At 41.5% G+C, this 24,604-nt stretch overlaps 1 protein-coding gene across 1 annotated transcript in view; it reads right to left on the bottom strand.

The window, feature by feature from the left end:
- grid1a (glutamate receptor, ionotropic, delta 1a) overlaps nucleotides 1–24,604 on the bottom strand; it is a gene marked incomplete at its 3' end in the record, with an annotated part of 183,464 nt that overhangs the window by 10,280 nt on the left and 148,580 nt on the right. The window contains exons 6-12 of the mRNA XM_079280878.1: nucleotides 18,846–19,019; nucleotides 15,762–15,923; nucleotides 14,849–14,968; nucleotides 6,359–6,460; nucleotides 4,875–5,072; nucleotides 3,749–4,079; nucleotides 1,378–1,516 (exon numbers count right to left, since the gene is read on the bottom strand). Of these exons, the coding sequence (XP_079137004.1) occupies nucleotides 1,378–1,516; nucleotides 3,749–4,079; nucleotides 4,875–5,072; nucleotides 6,359–6,460; nucleotides 14,849–14,968; nucleotides 15,762–15,923; nucleotides 18,846–19,019 (1,226 nt within the window). The remainder of the gene's footprint in view (nucleotides 1–1,377; nucleotides 1,517–3,748; nucleotides 4,080–4,874; nucleotides 5,073–6,358; nucleotides 6,461–14,848; nucleotides 14,969–15,761; nucleotides 15,924–18,845; nucleotides 19,020–24,604) is intronic.

Raw genomic sequence — 24,604 nt, 5'->3', positions numbered from 1 at the left:
GTTCAGAGCTGAATCCCACACAGGCTGCGGGTTCTCTCTTCACAGCTGAGCTGTGAGCTGCTTAGCATTCGATCCCCCCCCCCCCTTACGTGTCCACATGTGGCTATTTGTTCAACTGAAGACGGACCCAATGCAATCAAATGCCTCTCTGCCCCTTCTTCAGGGAGAGACAGCACACCAGATTGGCTTCACTGACAAATAGCATTTGGACTGAGGACAGGCTAGTTGTTAGGCAGCGGGTCAAAAATTACAAACAAGCAGACCGACCAAACGCCAAATGCAGCTGATGAGAGATGCACTCATATGGACATTCAAGCCAGCACTACTGCATGTGTGTAAAGGTTAAAGCCTTTACCAGAAGCATGCATTTGCTGCCACTAGCACAGCACACCAAAAGCTGCAACTGAATGTGAGGCTGCATTGTGGGTAATGTAGGCACCAGGTTTAAAAAAAAAAGAAAAGAAAGAAGAAACAGACAATATCTCAAGTGCTGATGTTTCAATTTTTTTCTCATTTAAAACTGATAATGTCATTGGAGTGCAATGCAAAATCGTTTTCAAATTTGAGAAAATACACAAATATTTTTAAAGACGGTTCTTATCCCATAATAGTCAGTGGATCAGTTACTTCAGTTATTGAGATTATACAGTACATATCTTCATATTGCACACAATACTTGATAGAGGGCTGATCTGGGAACATTTGAACGTATCGATATCAGTTGAAATAAAGGCGATCAAAATATCCTTCTTTTTTTAAATACAGTGTTTTGTCCACCTCATCCTGCTTTTGCTCCAGCATTCCTCTCCGTATGGACAGCTGGGCTCTACACTACAAGCATTTCACTGCATGAGAGTACAAATAAAGTGTGTGAATGTGAAAACATATTTGTTGAAGCATAAAGCATCACTCCGTAGCTCTGTAGTTCAAACAACGTCAACAGAGTGAGACGTCTTCTCTCTAGTGGATCGATTTCAGGAGTCGCATTCTTCCACTTGCAAAAAATATGGTGTGTCAAATCTAGAAGGCTAGAGCTGTTATTTCAATGTGTCAGACACACATTTAATCAAGATTTAGGCAAATATGATTGTAATGATATCAAAAGACTTGGATCGAGATTTGGGCCAAAAAACAATGTTTAAAGCATTTACTGTTCCCACCGTGAGAATAATAACAAACAAATGGCATTTGACATTAAAGGTAAATCACGACAGAATGATAGCACCTTGACGATACTAAAACACATGCAGCATAGATAAATCTGTTCCATTTTGCAATCGAAATCTCTTGCCGTGTTGAGGTTCCACAATGAGAGTGAGCGCTGCCTTTGACGCAGTTCACACAGTGCAAACATCAAGATGCAGCGTTGTGCCTTACCGGACGGCGTTGTCCATGCGTGACACGGTGAGGTAGGCAGCCAGGTTCGCTGTGTAGGACGAACAGACAATGAGAGTGAAGAGCCACCAGCTGCCCATGACAATACGCAGAGCCACTGATCCCAGGATGGAGTCACTGCCTGTGGAGGAGCAGTTGTAAACACATGGGTATAAAAACATCATCTCAGATCCCTGCTCTATAGTGTGAATCCAAAAAAACACAACATGCACTGCAGTCCCCTTTATGCAACATGTTTGTATATGCTAGACATGTCATGTGGAAGTTCAAAGACTGCCACAATGTGTAGGTATGATTTATTATTATCTGTTGTTTCTGTTAATGTATATATTATGAGAGGGACAAGAAAATAAAGGCTTTTTTAATGTTATTACCTTATGTTTTGAGTCACCAGGATTGTTTTGTGCATTTAAAAGATGAGTCATCTCGATGAGAAAACAGACATTTCAATGTCCTGTGTGTGTCTGGCACACACAGGACAACAACATAGTCATACTTTATCATCGAAAAGGGATTTTAGATTGGACAGTGTCTTTATGCATGTCTATAACAATGATTTTCCACAAACCCTGCTCCTTTCTGGTTTGAAAATATGTCTACATCATAAATCTTATTAAAATATTTAATGGTCAAGTGATTACTGGGCAGTCCTCTACTGAAATGCACATTTAACATGCCTTTTAAAGTACCCAGCACTTTGTGTTGAATCTTCTGTATATTGAGATCACAGTCATATTTGACTGAGCTTGTGACCCGACGTGAAAAGCAGCGCTTGCTTGCTCCCTCATTGCCACCACTGAGGTGCTCTTGAGCAAGGCCCTTAAAGCCCAACTGCTCCAGTGTAGCTGCTCAGTGGCCAGCAGATCAGACCGTGGTTGTTCCGGACAGCTTCTGAGTGCTAACGTGTAACTGAGTGAATGTTGATCAGGGTGTTCCTGAAAAAGAGAGACACCCTCCTGGATAGATAAAGGTGAAGAAAAGAAAAACACTGGAGCAGCTGACTGCACGCATATGATGATCTTGTGTTTCCATCCCCCCCATTTTCCCAAGAAAGTGTATTCAAAGCCATTTAGTCTGCACGGTTTCTTGCTCTCTCTATCACTCATCCAATCCAGTTTTATTAAAGAGAGCAGTTCTCCGCTGTATATTTTTTTCTTCCTGTCCTTTCGATGTTCTTTCCTCTGTGTATTTAATCCTTTGTCCTTCCTTGTTTTCTTTGAGGAGAGAAGACTGACACATGAGAAACATTGTCAGCACACATTCAAATTGTGAGGAGTAAAGCCACAGAAATGTCATCCCAGAGATTCAGGAGTGTGAAATGTAATGAAAACATATTTGCCTGAAAGTGTCACAATCAACACAGCTGCGCCCTTAGGACGGTTTGGGGAAACAAAAACGGAAGGCCTTGTCAGATGCATAGCACTCCGGCATCAGTCATTTTTATTACATGTGGCTTTGACGGACGCATCCTCTCCTGCAACCGCCCACTGTGATGCAGTCGCTTTCATCTTTGAAATAAATTGTTTCAGCTGAATTTTCATCAGTTCTCGTACACAAATTCAGATTATTTCCTACCTCTAACCGACCTCCTTATGGAAGAAGAGAAGGGCAGTCCCTTTCTGAAAAAAGGCAGTGAGGACAGTCAGTGTGTCTGTGGGTGGAGAGTTTAATCTGCATGAATATCGAACAAAACCCAGTCAAGTGTCGGCATGTCATTATGAAATCATTGGAGGGTTACGGCGGCCAAGTTTATGCTCCCTGGAAATGGCACACAATGCATCAGAAGTCAGATCCATATCAGAGCGACTGACGTCGTCCCGAGAAAAAATGCAATCCACTTGACTGAAACAGAAAGTGGCGACGTTGGGACGCAAGCCAGAACCGAGGAGGAAAAAAAAGAGAGGCAGAGAGAAGAGATGGAATTTAGCTTCTCTTGAAATATACTGGGTGCTGGGTTAAAAGAGGCTCATAGGCAGTGTGCCAGACGTTGATAGATGCTGTTCAGGCTACAACATCAGCTGCTGAAGAAGTCATTTATCCAAACCGGACATACCTGGATCACCACCAGACCTAAAGATGGGATGTTCTCCTTGACAAAGGCACCTTTAGAAAACGCTCTGGTGGGCGTTGTGCCTCACACTGACTCACCGCTGAATCAGCATTTGTTGTTTACCGACATCCACATGTGCATTTTCATTGATTAGACCCCTTTTATATTATTATTCTGTCCTTAATCCCTTGAAGTACTTTTTGGTGTGTTTTTTCGCTCGTATTCTGCTTAGATTCAGGGTTGGATACATACATTTGCATCCACTGTCACACATGTTGTGTAGACTTAAACTATATAACCCACCTTGTTGGACAAAAGCACCGTAGACGATCCAGATGGCGCTTTGAAGTGAAGTGGAGACAGAAGGCGGCGGGTGGCCTCCCGCATCGTTCTGGCAGCGCACTGCCTGGATGCGCCTGAGCAGGAAGATCATAATGCCCACCACAGGGATAGCTGCGGCAATGCACGCCCATACAGCCAGGTCAAAGGGTGCCAGCAAAGAGAAAATGTTGATCTTTTCCTCTGACTTGCTCATCAGGATTCCCACGGAGTAGTCCAGATAGCGCTTGCTGAAATCCACCACACTCTCACGCGCCGGGGTGATGGTGATGGCTGATATGGCCAAGTCAGCTCGCTGCGGAGGGAGAGTCATATGGTTAAGACTGCATGTTGTTAGACATTCAAAGAAACTTGATGTTTTGTCACCATCGAGGAGAATTGTTTCAACAACACTTTCAAAAACTTGTGGAGGACTTCAAATACTCGTTGGTGACCCTGTGATCTTTGCTCTCGTGTCTCCAACATGCTACATTTTCTGTTTTCAAATGAGCTTCCTTTAGTTATCCATAAAAGAAGGAACCAGTCCATGTTTTCAATTTCAAAATGCAGGTATCAGACAATTTCTCAGTATCAGGAGGAAAACCGTGTCATTTTCTGACACAATGATCTTTCATCAGCATCATCTACCCAGTCAATAGCTGACTTTTAAGCTAATAACCAAGGAGATCATTAGGCCCTCGTGAAGGTTTTAATTCCAGAGTGCTTTCTCGCTCAATAATTAAGTCCACAGTATTTCCACTATGCACTCTTTTGCTTTTGTATGTTGAAATATATGGGTGAGAGTGTACCTAACAATAATAAAATGTTAATCATTTACATATAGCCACTATGTGATGAAAAACAAGGAAACTTCTATATCTATCCAGGGGGGTTAAAATCCAATTATCATCATGACCCGCAACAGCATTTGTCGAGGTCTCAAACTTCATCAGTAGTTCCAAAAAGCAGAACTCAGACCCAGTTCAATCAATCTGTGATGTCACCCACTGGATACAACTGATGTGCAGATAGAGTGCAATGTTTTTTCTAATCTTTTCTACTTTACTGATCTGGACACTGATTAATTGAGATGAAAAGAAAACACACCAACCTTGCCAATGAGCTCTCCTATCATGCCATTCCAGGATCCATTGGGAAGTGCCGAGCCATACTTCCCATCTCCGACTTGATAGATGTCATACTTGAAGCCCAGGATCTTGGCCAGGGCATCCAGGACATCAATGGAGAAACCCTTGTATCTCTTGGGTTGGCCCAGAATATTCTCTGCTACCATCACAAAAGGCTCCTCCTGTTTGAATAAATATTGTACTTTTTGGATAATGCATCATCGACAATGGTGATGCAGAGGGACGTGAATGTGTGAGGATTTTGTCTCTAAGCCCTCGTTTTATCCTGGAAGTTTGGAAAAGAGTTGTGTACGTGTACTTGATCACAGGCACGTCATTTGTCAAGATGCACCATCATCTCCTCGGGGCCAGATTGGCGAGCGAAGCGAGGACACATTCACTCATCTGAAGAACTTTGGGGTGACACCTTTATGAAAAGCTTCGAAGGTGATCTAAGTTAAACTTCATCATAATAAAATAGTTTCCTCTGCAACTGTTGACCTGTAACACATGGCGGCATGGCAACTGCTATGGTTAATCAATGTGGAAATTGCTATTTCAAATTGATTGCACCCGACCATGGTTCTTCTTTATGGGTTGAAAGTGTCAGGGCAGAATTAAACAGGTAAAGGAGGAGTAAAGAGAGCGGAAGACGACAGGGGGAGAGGGACGGAGGAGGTGTTGAAGTGGGCCGAGGCAAATGACTTGATTAAGTGACGCTGCCGGGGGAGAGCTGAGCAGAACTTATGCGAATAAATATGGGGCAGGTAAGTCATGTGTGAAGAAGAGGGAGGATGAAGAGAGGGGGAGGGAAGTGGCTTTAGCTGCAACAATTCATGAAGTTAGGTGAAGAAAAAGCTGCTGCCATGTAGGATTGTTTTGAACGGCCTTCTGTCGCTCTAGATTCACAGGACAAGATGGAATAAGTGACCAAAGTAGAGTAAAGTAGATTGGAAGCGGTGTAGTTCTCTGCTAGGTTTTTGGTTCCCAATCCTTCTGTGATAACAGCTCACTGAACCCAGTAGAAACTAGAAACTTTAGTTTATTGCAGTACATTTTCAAAAAGTGAGCAGAGCCTGTATTTCACTCAACTGAGGTAACAAACTGGCTTTGTTTTTTAAAGGCAGCCTAATAATAAATACAGGACTTCATTTATTAAGCCATCATGTTATTTACGCTACTTGCTCGCTTTTAATGCTAACTCACTGTTTTGTTGTGAAACATCTGCAGGGAATGTTAAGTGTCTTTCACTGCTGCTGAACATTGTAGCATCACAATCAATTCATCAGCAGGCAAATCATTTTTCTGTTAAAAACAGAATTCATTATGTTTCAGCGTGTATTTCAGAGAAACTATTGCTTAATATGTGGGCGTAACAAACAACCTATTGGATGCGTTTGCCTCTATACTGTGGTGTTTGCCGACTCAGGTCAAGTGTTCATAGCTTCATTGTACTCCCACAACTTACCAGCAACGTTACAATCTTCAGCGTCACTCCCTGCATGCCGCTCTCTATCCGACTCTCCTTCAGGCTACCGTTCAAACCACGAGTAGAGTCCCAAGACGCCAGCTAATAGGGAGAAAGAGAAAAAAACAATCAGATGGATGGGGAAAATAGATCAAAAATGGAACAGGTCTCCGAGAGACAAAAGGTGCCGAACACCTCATGCGTAAATAATGAGTAGCAAGATAACAAAGTGGCAGAGTTGTAAGTGATGTGATCGTCCTATCTGCCATTTTCTGACAGTTTGTGGTGACATTCAACACTGAGTGGCCAATATCTATGCCTAAACTCTGAGCTGGTTACCAAGACAACAAGCGCCAGCCATTAGTATGCTATTTGGAACCTCTATTCAAGCTCCACCACTACATGCTGAACTGTATTGTCACACTTTGTCAGCAATACAGAACACTTTACCAGTAATCATACAGATGGAGGTCGTGGTGATGATGATAATGATGATGATGAGAGGAAGGAGGGAGGAGCAGAAGTGCAATGTTGAACAATGAGGACTTTAAAGTAGACATGCTCATCATGTAAAAAACGCAGAAAGAAATTCAAACGCAGAAAGAAATGTCCCGTGAGTTTGAGTTTGTTTCATGAATCTAAACTGCCCCTCGCCTTTAAATCTCTCATTCCACGCTGCCAACGTTGTGAGCTGTGTCTCAAGTGAAGCTGATGTTTGTTAAATTCTTAATCAGTGCTGCGAGCTGGACAAGGATTCTGAAGGATCTGACAAACCATTTGGAGTGGTCAATGAGATTTGAGCTGACAGGACAAGAATGGTGGCTCCGGGCCAAACAACGGGCCCGTTCGGGCCACAGCACATCTCAGTCTGCAGCGCATGAGCCCCATCGGCAGGGTCCTCATCGAGATACCTTTCCCACCGAAAACACACTGTACGCCACAACGATGAAAGAGACGACATTATTAGGCAGATATAGCTTTTTTATTTTTTATCTCTCAATGCAAATGTATCTTTTGTTTTTGTTCTGGCTTCTTTATTTTGGGATCACTAAATGGTAAATGGACTTGTATAGCGCTTCTCTAGTCTTCCGACCACTGCCAAACTATCAGTGCTTGAGTTAAAAGGAGGTCATTTCTGACTGGGAGAAACTGCATTAGTGTCTCATTTTGGCACAATTACATCCAGCTGAATGTTGTACGACTCATGAACGACTCACTTTCGTCAGTGAGGGAAGGTTTATACAAAATGCTGAAAGACTGTTGAGAAGATGGATCTGGACGTTTCATTCAACATTAAAGAACGGTAACAGAGATCAAAACAGGAGTAAAGATATTTTTAAGCTTTAAGATTTCATCACAAGTCCCGCTTTCAACTCTTGCTTCATGAAATGTCGAGACTGCGTTGCTCTTTTACTTGATTTGGACAACGGCAGTTGGGTTGGAGCCTGGAAATATCAGTCAAAAAAACTGAGCATATTGTCACAATTTTTGTATTCATGTGATGTTCCATTTCGGCTCTCATTGGAGATTGATGAGGAAAAACAAAATGAACAGAAATGTCACCATTTGCAAAGGCAAATGATGACACAATCAAGAGGAAGCAACAATTACCACAGATACACAAGGCAACAAAGGCTCAACTGTGAAGGAAATAAAAGCACGTGAGGCAATGAAAGAGGCTTGCCAAAAACGTCACTAACAGCCAAGTCTTTTGTTTTTCACAAACCATTAGAAGAGCATGAGATCCTTAAAATCCTTAAAAGTTACACTGCTGTATAGTCTCACCGCACACTGCTGGTGAGTCATGTTTATAACCTTCCGGCTTGTGTGGGTGTACGTAAGCTATTTTCTCCTCATTCAGGATGTCACTCATGAAATGTGCCTTCCTCTGGCTTTATCTGAGCATTGTGTGCACGTCAACAACATGGAGATCAGTTCGTCATGGAGCTGTTCATTGTAAATAAGGTTGTGCAGTATGTATTAACAAAGCTGCCCTGAACTTTGCTCAGAAAGCTGTGTTGATTTGATAATGAGTACAATACTGCACTATTTAATTGTAATAACTTGTTCATCGGTGTATGCAGATGTATCCGACTGTGTCCAGCCATGTTCTGTGTGTGTGTGTGTGTGTGTGTGTGTGTGTGTGTGTGTGTGTAGAGGCAAAATGTCATTCTGCGTTGCCTGCTTCACAGGGGACTATTTTCTCCATGAGCAACTTTGTCCTCAGTGGAAAACACGGAGCAATCTCTGCTCTGTAAACTGAAGAACAGTAAAGAGGAATACTTCTACTTCACAGAGCTTTGCACACCAGCACGCCACTGGGAAGGTCACACACGATACACACGGCACAGCCAAACCACCTGCATATGAACGAGTAACACTTCACGAGACACACTGTGGTCTTTGATTACCAGATTTTCAAGGACATGACTCTGAAACAGGATGTGTATTTCTACTGGGAATGGAAGTATTATATACAAATAATGCTTTACGATAGAGGAACAATTATTTTGGTGCTTGCCACATCTCTTAAATCAAAAAAAAGCTTTTTTAGCTTTTTTCTCTGCTGCGTCAGCTCATTGGGGATTTAAGTTTGAGATCGTCTTCCTTTAAAACTGTAAAGCAATCAGTCACTAAGAGTGTACTGTACCTCATGTAAGTGAGATCAAAACATCAGGTTGATCCCTCCCATAACAATCTGCTTTGTTTTCTACTCTACAGCGCAAAGGAGAATATCGAGCCAATGACATTTTTGAAACTCCTGTTTGAAAAGTCACAATAATAACAGGGCCGCTATTTAGCTAATGGTTACGATGCTCAATACCTTAAAATAATCATCTGTAATGGGGATGAGCAAATGCGAATGACCATTTGAAAAGGACAAAGGAATGGAAGTCAAATATCCCTGGATTCATAGCGCTTCAACTGTCTCAATTACAGTCTATCCTCAAAACTGGACAGAAAGCGCTCTTTCAAGGAACCATATAAAGTGGATCATTATGAACACGGGACCACAGTTTGAGCAATATGCTGCTTTTCTGCTTCTTCTTTTCCCCTCCTAGCAGTGCGTCATGCTACCGATCCTCTTATTGACCCACAATCCTTTCTCTGAAACATCGACTGGATTGACAAGACTGTGCCTGATTGTGGGTTTAAGTGTGCATTGAACCACATGAGGCAGGAGTCACTTCATACCACTAAGTCAGAAAAAGAGAGTAAAAGAATAAAGAACAGTAACATTATGAAGAGAAAGGTGTCTAGATGGTGCTCCACAGTTGCTGATGGTTAAGGACAGGCATTGAATTAAATGGTTAAGGTTAGGTCGCTGGGCAGCGAGTCTCCCGAGAGTTTTTGCATATTGTGGGTTACTATCTACAATTAAACGAAACGGAGAGTAAATGAGATGAAGTGAGCTAATTCCTCTTTTTAAAGGAAATCACTCAGAGAAACACACAATAGGAAAACTGTCCCATGACAATAAAAGCTCTCCATGATCACATTTTTGCTGTTTTCCTTCATTCCCGCATGTATCTACTGAAGCAGTTCCTCATACATAGCTTTTAAACTACAATGTGTTATCGTGGAGAAAAGACAGTGTCTGTATCAGCAGTTAGATCGGTGCTGTAAAAGCAGGCAGAGTGATCCTCCACCATCTCAGTATTAGCATGTTGCTTAATGCAACATGCTTAATTGCTGCACGCAAGACAGAAGAAAGACAGAAAGAGAGCAGTGGCTGTCGGCTTCAAAAAAGTGTTGCAGTCTATTAAAAAGAAACATACGACAGTGAGAAGGATGCAAAATGAATAGTAAAACAGTGATTTTCTGATTGTGGTGACTAGGTGATGCTGTGCATTTCAAGTGAACTGGATGATGATGTGGTGGCTGGTAACATCTATTCGGATTCGACCACATGAGTGACAATAAATTAAGACGAGGAGAAATATCATCCATTTAGCTCGTGTGGCAGTAGGAACAACCTACAAACAGTGGGTTCTGCCACTTAAATGCTTTCCTTTAAATGCAGACTGTGAGAAAACGCAATTTGCAAACAATTAAAATGCAGCACATTACAGTGTTACCATGTTTCATTGAATTTTCTGTGGCATAATAACTCGACCAGTCTAACATTGTTTCCCCGGAATGGAATAATTCCATTACTATTTGACCGTGCAAATTGGTAAAATGGAGTAATGAAAATATTTTTGGCACATAAAATACGAGCTGCTGCCTCAGTGCTGTTCTTTAGCTTCCTGCAGGTGAAAATCCCAGCAGCCAGGGGCGGTTTCAAAAACTGAAGGAGCCAGAGAGTGGAGTTCCTGAACGCTAGAAATCTCTGTGCCTGGCAAATTATTCATTGGATCAACAGCCCTATCAACCCCCTGCAGATCTGTTGTTGGCAAGAGAGAAGCACCCTTTAGAGACAATTTAATGCAGGGTTGAGCAATAGCACAAATACATCAGCTTGGAACAACTGGAGCAAGGTAGCACATGGAGCCAATGTGACCTCCACCATTACATCCGAATACATCAACGATCACTGGTTGAAGGGATGGTGATGGCCAATCACAAAAGTCTGTCCTATCATCCAACCCGCATGGTCGATTGAAATCAAGAGTCAGCCTCTTGGCCCAACAGACTCTATAAAGGCCGTCTGAAGTGCCGATCAGATGTTGCATACAATTTATTTTTGCGCTGCTTGAATGGCATTCGCCGGTGTTGTGAGTTGCATCTCTGAAGCCCCTTTAACACAGCCTGTTTAAGACAGGACTGTTGTGCTGTTATTCTGCCTTGCTGGTCTGTATAACATTGTTGCTCTGCTGCTAAGCAGGCAGCAGAGGTTGTCGAATCAACGTCTCTGCAAAACAAGACAGCCGGCATGTCCGGACCACAAACACTAGAGACGGTTGTATTACACGTTTTGTTTGGTTCGGTGTAAAAAAAGCACAGTGAGGGGTCTTCTTTCGCAGTATTGCATGATCTCTGGATGAAAAAGGGATTACGAGAGAACGTGTCTCTAAGAGCGAGAGTGGAATGTGTTACACATGAACAAAATAATTAGTTGTCAATTCATGATACTTTCTCATCTTTTAATATGACAATGTTGTTAAGGACAGCTGAATGAATTAATAATGCTACATCATAAATAGAAGGCTGCGATCCGTATCAGCCGATACAGCAATCAGTGAGCGGCCCTGAAAATCCTGATCGGAGCGTCCTTACACTCGGCTCTGTTCTGGCACCAGAGGAAGAAATGTGAGCCGGCTCTGGTCAATACATGGCTGCCAGCTTTGGCGATGTTTTTGGGGGTAGTTGACTTGGGCTTATTTAGGGTAAGAATCAGCTCCAGTTAGCTGTACTTGGGCTAGCTTTGGGCCAGTGTTGGCAACCATAATTGGATGGATAGTTGCACTGATTGGGATATGTTATTCTTTAAATATGGCAAGGATCTAGCTACCAGACATGCCAGATTTAGGCTGCTGCTGATAAGGCCATTTTGACTACCTGGGCAAAGATGGCAATAATCATGCAGTGAGCAACACAAATTACAGGCTGCTTTCAATTTCAAACATTGTACTGACAATGGTGTTGTAGCCGGCTGAGCCACAACAGAAATCATTTCTCATAACTTTTAAACTTGAGGCTGTTTTTCTTTTCTTCTATTTGTAAAGCTAATGGCACAGACCTCAGGCAGCCAGTCATATATTATTTCCCTCACAGGTTAGGCTATTTAGAAACGACATCATATAGCATGTGATAGGCTCTATATACCCTATAATTTGACGCACTTTGCCACCAGAAAACTTAATAAGAAGACTTTTGAGCTGGCCATTTCAGAGACAATGTCCTACATCAAGAAGACAAACATCATTATGATGATGTTTTCTTTATAGAATAGCAAAAATGTCACTAAAAATGCGATTTTCATTGATGTAATAATGACAGCACTGCAGACACATTCGAGAGATAACTACTGCATGATGCATCCAAGATGCCTGGCTCGGAGGAACAATTACATACAAGTGAATTTACTTTTCTCCATGAAGAGCTCTGCGTAAGCTGGAAGTCATTAGCAATATCTGCTTAGAGAGGAGCTGACACATCAATAAGAGCAAACTGGGAAACCAAAACAACAACAACAGCATCGATCACTCTGCTGCAGCATTGGATGGTGGAGAAAACTCACAGTAGCCATCCAGGAAATAGTATTTCAGTCTTCATTACAGTGTCTAACCAGAAAGACGCCTCATCTAAGAGCTATCAGGCTGGGGAGAAAATGGACTGAATGCAGAAAAACGATGATGGAGAGGGAGGAAAGCAGGGCTGAGAAAGGGGGAGAAAGGGTTAGGGAAGAAGAGAAGATGGGAGCAGAGAGGACAGGTTGGGAGATGAGATGAGATGAGAGGAAAAGATAAAAGAGGGACGAGAAGGGGGACAAAATGAGCTAGGCTCTGAGAGGTGGATGTGGGTAGGGCAAGGAGGGTGACAATATTAAATCACTGTTACACTGCACTCAAAGAAACACATACACCTGACAACATGACAGTATAGTACATTGCAGAGGTGGCCTTTGTTGATGGACACCATTTTTACACAATGTAAGCAATGTGTACATAAACATCCTATTATAGAGAACAGAGAGGAGCTGTACATGACTACATCGTGCCTGTGTTTTCACAGTATATGGTTCTGTCAAGTGTAAATATATATATAGACACACATGCCAGGTAATGAACAGCTGCACTGAATGCATTTGTCACCCCATTATCTGGCCTTGCTGTCCTCTTTTCCTCTAATCACTTTGAGATACAAGCGCCCACATATATTAGTGTGCTCCCTCTGTGTGCCTGGCTGCATGCTCTTAGTGACTGAGATCCAAAGCAATACATGTTAGTGTGCTAATGTGCTCTGGGGCTCCGCTGTTTGTGTGTGGCTCTCTGTGTCTGAATGCGTGACTCTGCTGTTGTTGATGAAAGTGTATGTATGTTCCTGTGCATGTGTGTAAACACACGGCGCTGCATGCGTCTCTTCTCCAGCTAACCCGAATGGCCACATTATGATGAATTGGCTTCATGATTTCAGTTAGGCCGAGTGGTGATTAAATCTTCATTACCGCTTCTGGTCAGTCCTGCTCTACATAGATTGCCAAGAAACTCAATTCCTCTTCATTCTGCAAGAAGTCCCTGACTGAATCAGGACATCCACAGCGATAAACAAACGACAGCCAAGAGAAGAGTCCACAAATAACGCTCTCCATCTTTCACTGCGACGCTCAAAGAACAGACCATGTTTCTCAGTCGAGACTTCGTGATCAGTTCATACAGCCTGCTCGTTATTTTCAAAATGTCTATGCTCAACCCGCAACCACAGATGAAATACACTCTGATAAAAGTCAAAGGTGAAGTGGAAGTGGTATGTTTTGTTTTTGCAAAAACAAACACACTCGTTTGTGAGTAAAGTTTATTTGTTCTAAATGTCAGATCATCCAAGCTGGGTTGTGTTGGTGTGGTGAAATGGAAGATTATAGCAGACTGAGCTGGTTCATTCAGGATCTCCACTAGAGGGCAACCTGACACCTGACAGCTCCCTGCCAAATGTTACGCACAGCAGCCAAGGGTTCTCAGGGATCAGAGTAAAGCTGATTCCAATCTAGTTCATTTATTGCATTCACCGGACATCCCAGAAAGAAAGAAAGGCAAGATCTTGAACATAAGGATGAAGAACCAGTGGTCTATGAAAAAATATTACAAGCAAAAACAATGGACGGTTGGATGCCTTTCAGTATTTTTTCCTAGGCACTCTAATGGACCCCTATGGTTTCTACTGGACGTGGGACTGAATTCTGATGCTCGAGGACAGGTGTCCTGCAGGTCTTTTTACCTGCCTGGTAGTAAATCAGCCACAGTTTGCATAATACGCCATTAGAGAGGAAGTAAAACCCTGCACGACTCCAGTTCTTAAGGACTGGAATTGAGTAGCTACACTTAAGAGGTTTGCAGGTGGGATTTTAGAAAATGACAAAGAGTTTAATTCCACTGTTATTTCTCTCCTCATGCAGTAAGTGGTTGCATTGAGACAATGTCTTAGAACAGCTATTTTCATCAGTGGTTTCACAGTACCTGCTGTTTCCTCAACACATACAGAATGGACAGTTATGTAAGTCAGAGGAAAATTGCATCTACCAAGAAAAAGCTCCTGACGTGAAGTTCAGTTCAGAAGCTCGGATCGAATCGCCTGTGGTCTAATGCATACAGTATATAACTGGCACAGCTGCCTAACTTTGTGAAATGAGAAAGGAATACGACTGTAGATTACAATCCAGCACGCTACCTCATAGAACAGCGACACAGTTATTTCTGACATACCCTAAGGAGCTACTGGAGGTAAAAGAAATAATTATGACTATCATATCGATCTGATATTTTTCCTTTCCAGACACTTATATACATGTGTGTGTGTGTACATATAATATAAATGATATTTTGGACTGACCCGTTTCACATCTTTCCCAAATGTCTCACTGTAGCTGGTTCCGAGAATCTCAAATTGCACATGGGAATTAGAGCCTTCAGTGCGGAAGTCCATCATTCCTGTCAGGCCACTGATCCGTCCCTGTAGCAACAACAGGCAGAAGTTACTGTTTGAGATGTCACAAAGACAGTAGCAGTGATGTCTGTGTTTAATTGCATTTGTGTTTCTGTCCCGTAAGGTGCAGGCGAAGATAAATAGCCTGCGAGCATTAATTAGTACATGCACTGAACTCCTTTGTACATGAACTGTATCATCATAATTTAGTGTAATTAAATGTTTGCATTGATTGAATTAACTTCCGTCGGTATAAAGCATACTATGTCGGGGAAGAAATGTAAACTGTGACACTTATAGATCATGTATATATTATAATCCGTATATAATCATCAAGAGTATGTTTTTACAGTTGTTCACCATCACTTATACCATTGGATTCGGACTAATTGTGTTTTGTTGGCGAGGTAAAATCACCTTTCATGACAAATTCTGGAACATTTTTTAATTAGGCTTGAAATGTGCGGGAAACAAATACATTTAATCCAGTTGATGTTCGAATTGAATGACGTCAACACAACAATATGACAAGAGCATCCCTTCTTTGTTATTCTTCGTGCCCTGCTCGGTGATGTTACTGTATGTCACACTTGCGATTAAAGCAGCGTGACTTTGCAACAATGAAAAATTCCATCATCAGAATGAGATGGATGCAACCAAGGCACTTTATAGGATGCAGCCTTATTTCATTGAGAAAACGGAGATGTAATCAATGTAATCATTCATTTTGCAGAAGCTGTCGTTCAACACTTCTTACAAAACAGCACTTATAAAGCAGCAGCTTTGTTAAGCAAGAGAAAAGTGGTTCCAACTCAGATACCTTTTGGATGGTGTCCAACATAGACCATCCTCCATTCCATGGCTTCGTGGACTTCCTCATGCAGTTAAGGCTGGCCATACTGTGCCACTTCCTGTCCTCCAGTTTTCTGTAGAAGGCGTTGGCTAGCATCAAAACACTGTCATACAGGTAGAGATTGGACACCTGTTGGAGTCAAAAACAAGCAATTTCAATACATAGAACCAAACGCAAACTCTGGATACAATAAAAAAAAAAAGCAATATTAGTTTTTTGGGCTCCAAGAAACATAACACAGCCCCATGGTGAACCCTTATGAGTGAAGCAGTGACACAAAAGCACTTGTTTTTCAGTCCGGTCCTGTGAGGTCCTGTCACATCATAATCCCGTTTTCATACAGAGATCATGCAATACTGCTGAAGATGACCCCTCAATATGCTTTTTTACACCGAACCAAACAGAACGTGCAGTACAACCGTCTCTCGTGTTTGTGGTCCCGACATGCCGGCTGTCATTATGATGGCGAAATACAAACAAAATTGCCAGTGGGGAATAAAAGCTTGCCTTCAGCAGTTTTTTTTATTTTGTCTGTCAATGTCACGGTTGTCTTTTAGTACCTTTCTCATTTACGTTCAAAGATAGCAAAGAGAAGTCATCAGCAACCTCTCTCTGAATGTCTACATGTTTACACTTGCAGGAAACATTCTGGCAAAGCACTGAGGTCGATGTGCAGAACAATCAGAGCGTTGTACTGATACAACAGGAGTCGAAAGGTGTCATCTGAAATCAAGAGAGTGGCAAAACCAAAATTATTTCTGGTTCAATCATCCTCCGTCAAATGAATTTCAGAGCTGCCGTCAGTCCAACTGTCTCCCTCTGACTTCAGTGCACCCTGTCAGTATACATGTCTACCCCTCCTGTCTTAGAGTGACAGTGGATTTGATAGGTCTTCTGGGTCAAGTCAAGTCTAATTCTCCCACAACAGAAGATCCATGGAAGCAATACTTGATGCCACGCCAGGCATTCAGTTCATGACACCTTTAGACTTCAGTCCCAGCCTCTCAGTGGTAGGACGTCACACAAGTCAAGTTGACTTGCCTTAAGGTCTCCTCAGTGTAACTATTTAACCCTCTTTCATGTGAATTATTGAAAGCTGTGGGTGCACTCGCCACATGGTTTTTGCCATCTGTCCGGAGCATGGCTAAAAAAAGGAACATGAACGTTTCATTAGAACTCGGCTGTAACACTCCAGATGGATTAAGCAAAAGACAAGTTGAAGAGGTGTAAGGAGGCACTCTTGACTCCCTATAGCAGGTGGCAGGGTGAGTAAGGTAGGAATGTAACATGGCATTGCGCAATAGTAGATACATTACAAAGCTGTAATTGTGCTAAAGGGCATATCTTCCTTTATTGACTCTCAGTGGCATACAGAATTTACCTTCGGTAGCTTCGGTTCCTGGTTAACCAGTTAATGTAATCTCGTTAAGAGGGTAGAGTACTTTCCACAATGAAAGCCTTTGTTAAGCTTGCTCAATAATTTATGAACAAATAATACGTTGTTTTTAGGCTGTCTACAATTTGGACATGTGCAGTTTTAAATAGATTTGCACGTTAATGGAAAAACAAGCTTTTACTTAGATTCAAACTATATATTACTCTGTTTTTCCAGTTATTTCCCAGTCCCACTGAGATCAAGTCATTTATATTCATGGCCAACCATGTCCCTCGTAATTGCCTTATCTAGGGAATTTAATCTATATTCAGTCCCATACATAATCAGTTAATATTTTATATTCATGTGGCACTTGGCAGATGCTTCTCTATACCGTCCTACACAATGGCTGCATGCTGTGAAGTCTGAAAATGTGAAAAAACATGTGATCAAGCAGGAATGATGTTCATAATCCATTAGAGCACATGTGCTGTACACAGATCACAAAAACAACAACAACACATTTAGCTTGTTTTATGGTTCTGCCACTCCGGCTGATAACCAGCGTCCATCCTGTTGGCTGCTGGAGAAAGTGGATGAAACACGGCGGTTGTTGCTGAAGCACAACATTGCCGTCCTCTAAATACTCGCAACAAACGGGAAACAAATAACAAGAGAAATACGACCTTGCCATTGGTCAAATACATAATACACCTAATTCATCATCCTGCTTCCATGTTGTACGTTAGCCATTGAAAACAGCTTCTGTTGGTGAATCTGTGACTGTTTCTATCATACTGTGCATTTGCATGGACAGTGGAGAATTTAGAGAGGTTTGAGAATTTCCTTTGTGTGTCTTGATACTTTTTCTTGAAATTGTATGTACAAAAAAACTGATTTAATTCAAACTAAATTGGTCGCAGTTAAAACAGTGCATGTGTTTGCGCAACATAAACGAACAATTACTATGACCTTCATGTTTTATTACTCAGAACGTTTAAGGGCTGTAACTTAAAAAATGCTCTTCATTCCTGATGTGTTTTTCTGTTTAGAGGATTATAAAATAAACAAGGTGTGTTTTGGGGAGGGAACATTTTTGTGGCAGATTGTATTTGTAGAGCCTGGAAGACAAAGTTCTTTATTTGAAATATGAAATGAAGAAGTAACAGTATGTTCATATAGATACATATTTCAGCCCTGGAAAAGGCATTTGTAGGGTCTCTTGAGTTCATGTGGGCCGGGCATTTGTACGCGCATAACAGAATAAATCACTAACTAACCTCTGGCAGAGAGGCTGTTTTTGATCCTGTCTGTGTTTACTTGTTATTGAGCAGGATTTTTTTTGTCAACAGTTCTCAATATGATTGGGCATAGGGTTAGGCCAGGGACAACATAATAAGATATTATTATTATCCATATTCAAGAGACTGTGAGGTGCAATTTATTACATTACAGTTCTTTTTTCATAAATCACCGTCATGTCAATTGCCGATTCCCATCTATATGTTTTTAATGCATATTTTTCATATTTTAATCCAGTCCTCTGAAAATAATTCTTAAGATTTTATTTTGATAAAACAAATCAAATAGGATTGTGAAGCCACAGCTGACATGATGATGTGATCTACCATTTCAGGAGCTTCAACAGTAAATCCTTCAGCGTTAATTTTTTTTACCTCCAGGGACTGCAGATAGCCTTCCTGCGGGTCACAGAGCAGGGAGGAGATGCGATGGTTGTTCCTCATACAGCGAACATTGGTGTCTCTCCACAATGGGAAGACCTGACGAATGATGGTCATCCTCCCCAGAGAGCTGTGAACCAGCTCCATGATGTCTGTGTCGCTCACCTCCTGCATATGAAGACAACATGAGGACTTTATTTCAACAAATATTTCCCTTTGATCTTCATGAGATTTTTTCACACAGTGGGGAACCATGACACAAAAAGTGAATTTTTTGAAAAGCAGTTTTTCTGAGTGGCAATTTGGATAAGAAACAACACCTCAGAGGGGTTTGCGTTGGCTGTGCCTGCTTCTTAAGCAATTGAAATGTCAGAGGACACATTTGGGGGCTACAGAGCAATTAGACACGAGATTAAGTGACGTAGCTCCAACAAGTAAAATGGAGAATACTGTTAGAGGCTATGGACAGAAATATCAACCTGTCGTTTGTGGGACATAAATCCAGTGTATACTGTCTTAACAAAGATCAACCAAAGCCGGATTCACATATCATTTCTGTCCAAACATCGGTTTATTTGATAGTTGACCCTATTCAAAAACCACCCGAAAGTCACAGAGAACATTTTGATCAACTGATATCGTCGCATGTCATTTTCAAGATAATATTCATCATCTAGGAAACCCTCTTATTTTTGTTATTCACATCAGATTGACAAATGTATGAACATCTCAAGTATATCCTTCACAATAATAGTGCCGGTGACCCTTGGCCCTCTTCTGTGAGGGGATGCGTGTGTGGAGTGTCGGCGGAGATCTACACTGTGGAGGGTCGGATCAATATTCATGAGACATTGAGCGACTTGCTTGTCTCCAGAGCGGAACAATGGTCAATGCTGAGGCAGACAGTCGGTCTCTTGGGAAACGCTGGGTTCATACACGATCTGACGATAAGGCCGTGAGGTTACTGTCGGGTCAAAACTTAAGCAGCTCTGGGTTGATACATTCCGAAACCACACAAGCTTGAATCCACGCTTCCTGTCTGTTTTCCTTATCAGATGTTTTGATCTCTCTGTTTTGCATCGACCTCTGTTGTTACTGCTGCTCTCTGTCCTCCCTCACTGTTGATCTTCTGGCTTCTTACTTTGTATGTTTACCTCGTTTCACCTGACTGGTTTTTCACACTATTTGTACAAAATAAGGGTTTAACCTTTCAACCGCGTTCCTTTTTCTGCCTTTTTTTGGTCATGTGCATATATCTCATGTCATTTCCATGTTTCTATTTTCAATGCAAAACCGCTTAATGGCAAGCAAACCAAATTGATGATATGAATTCTTTCAACCAGAGCCAGTATTCCCAGATCTTTCATCTGTGTACAGCGTTAGTAAAACACTCCGCAGGTAATTCTAGCTAATTTAGTTTCATCCACTGAATCTTTTTCTGACTCAGTCAGGTGGAAATTATGAATATTCATAAGTTGCCGCGACACATTAATCAGATAAATTATGCCGCATGGTTCACAGAGTCGAACCCTCACGTCCAAGCTAATAACTTCCAGTGCCACCCAGTCAAAGTGTTCCGTCACCATCACGGGTGACATTTATGTCATAACCTGACCCGGCAATGACACTGACCAATGGAACACGGCTGACGTGCCGTTTTAACTCTGTTTGAGGCGAAAGTACAGACGACGTGATGTATTTCACTTGTACAATATTCACCCAAAACTAGTATTTAAAAAGAATACAAAGGACTGATATGTTAAGGCCTCTGCCTACAATGGTCAGCCCATGGATTTTAGAAACTCCAGAGAGGCATTATCAATCTAAATGGTCGACTGTATGTGATTTATGACAGCACATTGAATCACGATATTACTTCCTAACTGTCTGGTCACAGGCATATAACATCGTAAACTGCTTTTAATACATAGAGTTATCACAGAATCAGTTTAGGTGTTTAAAAAGCACCTTGGAGTGAATACGATACAGCGCGGCCACAATGCATTCAGAAATCAAGTTCAGATGACGGATTATCCTCTTTGTGCTGCTCAGTCACTGTCATTAACCATTCACGAGAAATAAATTGGAAAAAAATTGCCCGTAATCATGACAAAGATTTAATTAGAAGTTGAGGGGCTTTCTGAATCTGCAGGCAACTCAATTGAGAGGTAATGGGACTCAAGGAAGAAGCGCAAAGCACAGTGTGTTTGACAATTTGAGCTGTTCAAAACTCAAGTGAGTCTTCTTTATGCGCTTTCAGTGTTGGGAAAAATGTAATTAGTTGGGCAGAAAATGACCTCAATATAACTTTATTATCCAGTTGATGGAACCGGATAATTGGTGTCCTATTGTCCTTTTGTAATGGAGAAAAAAAAGTAATTAAAACCTCAAATAACACGAGGCACTCTGCTGAGTTATGATACTCTGACTTAAGTGAACTTTGTTGTAATATATCAACGCTTATATGAAATCGAAGCTTTCCTCTTGAACATCAAACCATGGAATGATAACTCTGTGAATGATATCGTATAATAAAAAGTACAGCCATCACTGCTTTGCATTTAGTATTTATCACATGTACAGAGGCTTGAGTTTTACAATAAACCAGATCTATCGTGCTTGCATGTACATAACGACATTGACCTTTTTGCAGGATGTCTTTTCTAGCATAATTATCTGCAATTATACGTATGTTTGCCTTGTAATGTACTGTGCAAGTGACTGTATGAAACATTAACTCAGGTTACTGTGTGACCACACTGACCTGCATTAGCAGCGGCTCATTTTTTTGATGGTCGTTTAATCCTCAAACTGCTGTGTTATGCTTATGATAAATCAGCTAGGGTTTTATTGGCTTCATTAATAATACTCTCAAGCACTGCTAGTAAAGAAAACAGCTGATTTAGTGGCACTATGTTACTTAACCAGCCACTCAAAGTAGTTATTTTTCATAAAATATCCAATGGTGGGTGTATCATTGTCAACTGTAGCACACCACAAGTTCATGGCTTTGGAATTGCTTGAAAAGTAAACACTAGTGCAACCTGCGGCCGCTGTCATTTTAGAGCTTTTGTACGCAGATGTGGCTGTAAAGCGGTTGGATGGGGATGAAAACATTTCAATAAGTTGGAGGAATCTCAGGAGATTGAGTTCCTGTCTGTTTGCGTCAGGTTGTTTTGTTAAAATAGGCAACGACTACAGCAGCATGTAGAAATGTGTTTGAGTCACTGCTACTTGTTTCCAATTAATTATCAATGAATTAGAAAAGTTGCATTCAGTTTATCACATGTATGTGCATCCTCCAGTGCATATCACCAATCCTTAAAATGCTGAAAAAGAAAGGTAGTCGACTGGCCACTCACTGGTCATGATCTCTTGAACGGGAAGGAATTGAAATTAAATGAAACAAAGGAAGGACCATTTGCAATAACATGTGGCCCGAGCAGGCGGAAATGCAATGCAATTTCATGCCAAATTGCACTGCACCATCTGATCTGCATCAAGATAACATTAGCTGCACCAACCAACTCTATGCCAGTCGGTTTCTTTCGAGCCAAAAAAAAATCATCAATCCAGCTGGAGTGCAGAAACATTGACATTACGTGGATAGCTCTGTGATTGTGTTGGCACTTAAGATTAGATTGCTGCTTGATTGGAACGAGACGTATCAAATGCGACTTCAGGTGGAATGACATTAAATTGATTGGAATTAATAAATGAATGTGGTTATTTTCAACGTACAGTGCAACTATGTAAACTTCCCATTGCCCGGCTCATTGTTCACGCGGTGTAGTGCAGTGTTTAATCTATATGCGAGATGGTTTTGGGGGTTGTATTGCCATGATGGAACGAACATCTCAGCCTGGCGGTGCAGTGAGTCCTATTCAAGGAGACATGCTGTGTGTGATTTGACATCAAATGGCTGTAACTGCGGTAACATTTAGATAAGGTGGTTAGTGGACGGAGTCGCCTGTCTGGGGTCCTTTAGATTTATGACCATGAAGCAGGACGTCTCCTGTGCTCACCATTTGTGGGTTAGTACATCATTTCTTGACATCTGAATTGGGTTTCTGCATAGATTCTCATTGTAGTTAATGGTACAAAGAATCTGAACGGCGAATCCAGGGTTTGATAAATGCGATGGTATACAGTACTTTGAGTAATCAATAAGCTAATTGGAATACATATATATATATATATATATATATATTGTTTTTATAAGAGGCCTCTTTGGTAATCCACCTTCCTTTTACAAAGTCTGGTATGCCGGCGATTGCGTCAGAAAAAAAGGGTTTCCATCTCAGTTGCTTGACGGGCAGTTACCCAAGACATCAGTCATATATTGACTGTCCTCCACGACTCTGTCTGTCACAGCAGACACAGCGACCTAATCCATCAAACATTCTGAGGTGTCAGCGCCCCGCCTTTGAAGGGAAAAAAAACAACAACAAATTCTCCCAGAATGTGCAATCCATCTGAGTCCACTAGACAGTGTCAGAGGCAGACAACCTTCTGGTTTTGTTTCGGGAGACGCACGCCCTCCTGTCGTCCCAAACGCCCTCCTGCTCACATCAAGCTGCACTTCTTACACTAAATTTAAAAGCTATTTTTCTCTTCTTTTGTTTTTTAAACATTATGTTGGTTATTTGTGTGTTGAGTAAGTTTCGTACTCTGAGGGCTCATGATGTGCCACTCAAACCCACTCCTTTGGTTTTAAAAAGCAATATAGTCAGTCTCAAACTGAAATGTTTGCAACTGAAGACAAGTTTGTTGAGAGAAAAGTTCATCGTTTTGAACTCAAACACTTTGCTTTCATTGATTTTACATATTTATAATGTTTTATAATGTATTCCATGGGTCTGGATGACGTCTGAGAAAATGACAAACCGGGGTTGTCAGGGGATGTCTAATAAAACTGCTATTGGGATGCAAAATGGGGGAAAACTGTGGTTTTGGAGTTTGGCCTATACTAAGTAATAAAGGTCAGGATATCTCGGCCTCTGATGCATCCTGCAACTTTATGCTTAAGTGTGATTTTAAATTGTGGACTACACCGAGTACCTCCATGTGTGATGAACAGCCTTCAAACACTGACGGGGTGGGCAGCAGTCAGCCTCAAGATGACCTGGTTAAAATGAATGCCACAACTCAGTCATGACCAGGCAGCTGAACAGCAGCAACTGTCCGCAGGGACTGCCGGTGCATAGAGGGGCAAGAGGTAACATGGAAAGCCGTTATTACCCTGCAGGATTTTGTGATACAGCTGCACTGCATCTGATCAGAATAACAGGACTTCAGAGTGCAGGAAACAGTATGTAGTATTTCAGCGCTGTGTAGTAAGGTGGGAGTTCAGAATTCACCAGCAGCTGCTACAAAAGGAGAATGATTCATAGCTGTTGCAGATGGTAAAAAAAAAACAGAACAGATAAAGAAATAGAAACTTTAAGTCTGAGAATTTCATTCAGATTATCAATGTGTTTGTCTGTCCTTTCACGTGATTGAATTAATACAAATAAATGCTATCAGGCATGTAATGAGCCCATCAAAAAGCAAATCAGAGGCTAATGGAAACAAACCAGCTTTACAATTTCATTTAAATCTCCTGCCCTTGTAGATACCAGTAATTATAGCTGTTATTTACATGTTATTTAAAAGGCTCTCTTAGGATCTAAGAGAAAGGTGAACTAGTAAGGTCAGCTCAGTATTTTCGTGTTATCTTTTCTCTGTACATGAGAGGAGCTCTGGAGGCCAAC

The sequence above is a fragment of the Melanostigma gelatinosum genome (assembly GCF_949748355.1).
Source record: "Melanostigma gelatinosum genome assembly, chromosome: 12".
Taxonomy (NCBI): domain Eukaryota; kingdom Metazoa; phylum Chordata; class Actinopteri; order Perciformes; family Zoarcidae; genus Melanostigma; species Melanostigma gelatinosum.
This window is presented reverse-complemented; position numbering and strand designations above follow the sequence as displayed.